This window comes from Lactuca virosa, chromosome 1, assembly GCF_052849685.1.
Source record: "Lactuca virosa cultivar CGN04683 chromosome 1, Lactuca_virosa_CGN04683_v6, whole genome shotgun sequence".
In the NCBI taxonomy this organism is placed as follows: Eukaryota; Viridiplantae; Streptophyta; class Magnoliopsida; order Asterales; family Asteraceae; genus Lactuca; species Lactuca virosa.
In genome coordinates, this window is record NC_136426.1 from 313619536 (window position 1) to 313626747 (window position 7212).

The 7212-nt window shown below is 35.8% G+C and overlaps 1 protein-coding gene across 1 annotated transcript; it reads right to left on the reverse strand.

Moving 5' to 3' along the window:
• Positions 1 to 843: 843 nt before the first annotated feature.
• On the reverse strand, positions 844 to 3296 carry LOC145110018 (cytochrome P450 716B1-like). Its single transcript, XM_079047064.1, has 4 exons — positions 2802 to 3296; positions 2177 to 2615; positions 1660 to 1847; positions 844 to 1193 (listed from the first exon to the last, which is right to left on the reverse strand). The coding sequence occupies exons 1-4, from the start codon at positions 3294 to 3296 to the stop codon at positions 876 to 878; spliced, it is 1440 nt and encodes a 479-aa protein (XP_078903190.1). The 3' UTR covers positions 844 to 875.
• Between the last annotated feature and the right edge of the window lie 3916 nt (positions 3297 to 7212).

A 7212-nucleotide genomic window follows, 5' to 3' on the forward strand; every position in this document is an offset into this window, starting at 1 on the left:
TTTTGTTTTCAGATTTTTCATTAACAATGTGTGATTAACACCAAAATGATAGATTAAGATTTATTAAAATGAAAACTTACGTTTAATTAGACAAAAAAAAGGAAAAATAAATAGATAATGTATGATAAAAAATTGTGCAATTAACACAAAAATGACAACTTATAAAGTTTGTCTACCAGTCTTTTTCGAGACCGGTCTCATACGGGTCTTGTGTCAGTTTTGGAACGCCGGTCTCGGAATGGTCTGGTTTTTCGGACCGGTCCCATACGGTCTCCAATTCCAATTCCTAGACCACCTTTATATTTATAGTTTAGCATCTTATCTCACTTGACTCAAGCCATCTTTCGATCATTGTCTTTAGCACTATAGAAAAACCGGGCCCTTAATCTCTCAACAATATGCAGAAAAACCGTGCCCTTAATCTGTAATGGAACTTGCAACATCTTGGAAGCATGTAGATGATTATCATGATTATTTAGATGTAACTTGGTTAAATACAAAACCTTTTATGTTTGATAGTTTCATAATAATACACAAGGTGGTCATATAAATGCGTATATATACCAACGATATGCATAAACAAAAATTGAGTTAATGTTGAAATAACATGTTTTATCGAGTATATGTGTTTATGTTATAACTACATAATTTTATTCATCTACATAGACTACATTGGCTTCACCTAGATAACTAATATAAATGCTCAATTTGGGGCAAGAACACAAAACAACTTGATGTACCAACTATTAACATCTCAATCATTGTAGATGATGTATGGTGTTGCTATTGGAAGTTTCTTCAAAAAATTCATTACATAACTTAAACTACTTGGCCTATAACAAGATTTACATGAAAATCGACAAGCTTGGGCAAGTTCATATCATTGCATGATCACATTCTCTAGGAACTACGAGGACGGGTAGCCCATGATTAAAGACGGGCATCGGATCTCTTCTAAACACGTTTTCTTTCAATGAAAGCTTCCACGTGAACCGTGTCACCAAGTAATGGATCATGGTTAGAGTTTCCATCTTTGCAAACTCGCCACCTGGGCATAGCCTCGGTCCTCCACCAAATGGCACGAAACTGTAAGGCGGTGTTGATGTTTGTTCCTCAAATCGCGATGGATCGAAGTGCGATGGCTTAGGAAAGATGTTGGCATCCATGTGTGTCATGCTTGAAACCCACATCACCTAACCATAATGGAAAAGAAAACATGTAAGGTTCGCTTTTAGTAACTTTAAGAAACTTGTCTCATTAAAGGTCCAAGTTTGACTTTTGGGAGTCAAAGGAGTCAAATGAGTTGATATTTATAACCGGTTCTAAAGAATGTAAATAGATGTAAATTTGGATTCTGAAAGTGCTTAGTTGGAATCTAAAAGTCAAAAGTGAATGCTGTGGCAGAAACAAGAACAAAAGAAGGTCTAGGTCTGACTTTTCTGAGTCGAATGAGTGAGTATTTGACTTCTATTTTCACAAGAATTACTTCTTTTATATTAAAAAAATCCATAACTGTATTCAAAGAAGTTAAGAAATGGAAAGAAATAAAGTTTGTAGATACTAAAATCAGACTAAATCGATGGAATAATTTTATTTTGAAACTATGTGTTTTGAATATAAAAGTCAAAAATCATGGGCCTAAGGGAGTATTGGACGTACCTGCCAACCTTTAGGAATTATATATCCTCCGTATTCAATATCTTTGATGGCCCTCCTAAAAGAACCAAAGAAAGGCGGCGTCAAGCGAAGAACTTCCATTGCTACTCTCCATGTGTACTTCATATTCATAACCTCCTCCCATGTCAATGACTCTCCCAAACCCTTGTTTCTAGCGATCCCATCTTGCTCTAGCATTTCAAGATTTTAGACATATATATTTGCATATTCAATTTGTAAATTTATAGTGCTTACTATTTTATGAACCCTAAAAAGTAATAAGTTATTATCAATGGATAATCTACATAAAATTTATAATTTATTAAAAAGAAGTGGATCGGTTCTACCGCTCGAGACCATCGATCATTAATCAGTACAACTTGATTGAAAAAGTCTTTTCAAACTAAGCCTGGCAACTGTTCATCTCTACATTCTATTACAACAATTAATATTTTAATTTTACATGTGGAGACAAATAGGTCTGCCTAACAAAGGGTGGTTAGAATAGAAACATATATACCTTTAACAACAACATCGTAGACACTCGGGTGTTCGGCTAATAATTTGATCATGAAACTTATGAGGCTGGATGTCGCATCATATCCTCCAAACATCAACCCAACTACATTATCCACAATTTCATCATCACTTGTAGATTCCGGGTTCTCATTTTGCATAGTTATCAAGTGTGAAATCAGATCTTGATGAGACTGAGCTCGGTTTTCCTCCAAAGCTGTCCTTTTTTCACGTATTAGATCCATGACTATCGTTTTCAGTCTTAAACTTGAATTAATACTGCGATTGAATTGTGTTAATGGTAAGTTTATAGGTACCGAAAGTAATCCTCGGGTCATTTCTTGAAAAAGTGACAAGAGTTTAGCTCGTATCGGCCCTCCGTCTAACCCAAGCACAAGTGAACAAATTACATTAAATGTAAGAGCCTTTAATACCGGCATCACCTACAACATTCAATGCTAATTCAGAACTTTTAAAATATTGGACATCATGAATGAACATTGAACAGAATAAATGTATTAAAAAAAACCTCGTGTATAAACAAAATATATAGTATATTAAGAGTTGTCAATTTCCCCAGCCCTTTATATCATTTCTCATTTCTGACATCTGCTAATGTTGTAACGTACCTCAACCTCGTGTTTCCCATGCCAATGATCATCAAGATGCTTTCTTATTTCTCGATCCATCTTTACCGCATATATTTTCAACACTTCGGGCCTCAAAAATGATACGATTGCTGTTCTTACTCGCTTATGATCTTCACCGTTCAATTCTACTATGATCTTTTTCCCCAAGATCCTGCTAAGTGATGGTGGCATCTTGTTGGCAAGGGTGTTCCCATCACAGGTGTATATAAACTTATTTGCAGCCTGGCCATGGAGGAAAACCGTTGGGTGCCCAAAAAGGGTAAGTTTTGAGATAGATCCATACTTCTTTATTCTTTCTTGGAACCACTCTTGGTCAGTGTTGGCTCGCAATGCTTTCAAAAGGCTAAAGCTTTGACCGATCATGGGCAGCCCGAGGGAACCCGGGGGCAGCAAGTTTGATGGTCTCCTGCTTCGAAGAATGATTAAAGACATGAATAGCAGCAACAGTAGGACCAAGAAGAGGGTGGTTTCCATGGCTAATGTGACTGTGAATGATTATGGAATAAGAAATCATATTAAGATAAAGAATGGGGCAAATTACTGGAAGCCGGAATGGGCATCCGTATGTCCTTTTCTTTCTTTGTTTTCTCCTCCTTTGATTTGGTCTCTCGTTGCCTCTAATTAAGAATTGAACTATTTAAAATCGTTTAGTATCTATAGTTACAGAAAGGTTTAGATCACAAATAGTTGCTGCCAAGATTGAACCTTGGTTGATCTCAAAAAATATAAACTCATTACCATCTTAGCTAATAAATGAAAATCTTTTTGCAACATGTCACACTCTCATTAATTTGGCCACATGTCATTTTGTGGTTATTTTCAATTAAATTTTTTCCACATGACATTTTGTGGTTTTTTCTATTTTATTAAATTTCACATAATATTTAAATGTAATAATTGCAATAAATATAATAATAAATATATATCAATTTCAATAATTGACTTTCCTTTTAATTTCAACATTTCTAAATTAAAATTCCATTACTTTCATTTGTTTATTTATCTAAATAATTTGTTTAAATTTAAAAGATAAAAAATCACTTTAATTTTAATAATTCAATATTTTTCTAATTTTTCTTATAAATTTAAACTTTTTCAAATGTTTAAAATTTTCATATTTATTTTTCTTTTAAATGAACTCATGGAATACATGGGTCTTACACCTAGTATATATATATATATATATATATATATATATATATATATATATATATATATACACACTAATAAAAGAATAGTTATTAATGTCACTTGCCATTTTCTCATCACTTTTTATTTTTTTAAAAATATTGACGTTGATAATAAGTTATACAATTATTTATTTGATCCCTGATTTTTAGGATAATTTTAAATTTGTATTGAATAAGTTTCGGTTGTGAGTGTCGATAATTAATTGTATTTCTATATTGAAAATGATAGGAATCTTAACACAATAATGAAGAACAAGAACTGAATGCTTGATTTCTATGAACTTCAAGTGGAAATAACAAAACAACAAATCAGAGAAGTTAATCAAATGATTATCCTTCCTGCCCTAAATCAGAGAGGGTCTCAAAGAGATGACCTCCTGCCCAAGCTAATGCCGAAGACTTTAATTTCAAAAGACTGAATGAATCCTATTGCTATGACTAATGCTATTTAACCTCACAAAGGATGATTCTAGAGTGAGGTGTAAAACATAAAGTAATAAACATTACAACCAGGTCCCTCCATGTTTGCCCTATGTAAATATTTGACTCGTTCTCTATCAATACCACCGTCTTGAAACAGGCTTGTCCTCAAGCCTAGGGTTTGGAAAACAATCCAAATCATCTGCAATATTGACATATGGGTCTTGATCCAAAGAAGATGCAGGTCCAGTATGTGGAGGATTCGTCTTTTGAGCATGCATGAAGGGTTAGTGTGCATAACCCCATGGAATTCTTTCACAACTAGCACCCACCATATATTAGATGCAATAAGACTCTCAAATAAAGCAAGACCCCCTCCATGTTGTGTTATAGCCAACACAATTTTTTTATTTTCTCTGCACTCACCTCTGCGGACTGATTGTTCATTGGTTTTAACTTCCTCAATGTTTTGCCTTTGTGACATCGACACAAGAGTCTGTTGACATCCTTGCACCTTTGCTTTTCTTCTTCCTTCCCATCGCTAGCTCGGTGTGGTTCCTGGTTTCCACCATTTGAATGGTATTAAGATGTCACATTCTTTAACATGGCAAGAGAAAGAGTTGTGACCTTTGATATCTGTATCTTGATGTAAGCATGAACCAACACTTAAAATATGGTCCATTCTGGAACTAAAGTTGAACACGTCACCATCCATGCTTGTAGCACAAGCTTCTTGTCTGTCAGGATGTTTTGCTCTGTTCACATCAAAGAAAAAGCCTCTGTTATACATAAGTAAAGATCCGAACCAACTTCTAGGGTCATTATTTTCAAAATGTGGTCTTGTATCACACCCATCAACAGAAAGAGCAATGTTTGAATCACCAACAAACAATTATCCTTCTTTCTTTGAGAATGAGATTCTCCCATCTATTCTGCAGTATTTTGTAGAATGAGAGCTTGAAATCAAGCCACTTTGTATCTTCATATGCAGCTTGAGACCCATAAATATTTAAAAGAACTAAATGAGCATGGTCTGTGATAATACAACTCCCCCTGCTGTCACTATTAAGAAGCTCGTCTCTATCAAATCCCTTGAGCCCTTCCACACATGTTAGAAAATCATGTTTTTTAGCTGCAAATCGTTTAGATTTATCTAGAACACTAGTGATACCCTCTTCTACTTCAAGTAGTAGTGCAACTTCATTGCTTGAAAAGATAGATTGTACCTTGGTAAATGTGGCAACACCTTGCATGGTGATACCTGATGTCAATTGCACTTCACTAATAGATACCAATGTGCAAGGGAGTTTCATATTACACCTAGGTTTATCAAAGTAGTTCGAGCTATCAATAGATAGCAAATACATTAAAGGTACAATTAATTCCCCTTTTAAATATGAGGTAAGACACGAGCCTGTGCTTATAAGATAATGGTGAGACATTTGGAGTACAGATTCAAATTTGGGTGTTAAAGTTGTTACAAGATATGAAGAATAAGGTTTTGAATTGGAATCCTTGTTTTCATCTACTGATGGAAGTTGTATGGAAGAATGTAACACCCCAATATTTACAACCAAAAATTTTCGTTTTTAAATGTAATAATTATAAAATCGTTTACTGAAAAACAACGTCATCATCGTTTCAAGTCATCATACCATAAACACATGTCTCAAATCGTAACAGAAAGTAGTAATAATGTCAGACTACAAATCCTATAAATCTCAAAATGCGGAAATCATGTGTGTGCGATGCGCTGCTACCGTGCCGGTTCTTTCCCCTTCGCGGAAGAGGTACCTGAAATAAAACTGAAAACTGTAAGCACAAAGCTTAGTGAGTTCCCCCATCATACCACATACCACACAATAACATATCTAGCCAATCATATCTGGGTGCTGGCCTCCCCTTCGGTCTATTTCAACCAAATAGTTGCCTAGCACATTTGGGTGCTGGCCTCCCATTCGGTCTATTTCAATCGGATAGTTGCCTAGCATATCTGGGTGCTGGCCTCCCCTTCGGTCTATTTCAACCGGATACCGGGGAGTACTTCACCCCATACCACTACCACATAAAATCATAACATACTGGAACATATAACTTAACAGATAGTGGCATACCAAATAATTATCACACAGACAATTATCTAATTACGAACTCCTACCAGTGGGCCGACATTGTGGCCTTAGACCCACTTCTAATGGAAGGTAACTCACCTCGCCAAGCTGAGTGTCGAATCTCACGGGAAGTAACCTCTAACTGCTGCTCTGATGACTCCCGGCTGTCCTAATCATAATAATACTTAATCAACATCTATAATGCCACTTAGGGTAAAATGACCATTTTACCCCTTAGTCCGATTGGAACATTCATAAGTCCCAATTGTAGTTTATTAAGCTCAGCCCTTCTATGGCCCATCAAGGACTCCCTAAGGGCCCACTAATAGCCCAATTTCTGAATCGGGCCTTAACCCCTAAATGGGCCCAAAAAGTTCAGAGTCCTAATATAGTAATTCCAAAAGGGTCCAATCATGGCCCAATAGGCCCAATACTCTAATTCTAGATTCTCAAGTCCAAACTTATACTTCACAGTGGGCCACGGGGCCCAAAAGTCCAGGCCCATTCTCTTAAGGCCCAAACCAAACCATTCCATACTTCAATTAAGATGATCAATAATAATACCTGGAAAATCCCGGATGCTACAAATCTCCCCCACTTGAATTAGACTTCGTCCTCGAAGTCCGTTGCCGCTACTGAAAATAACTCGGGGTAGTGCTCTCTCATCTC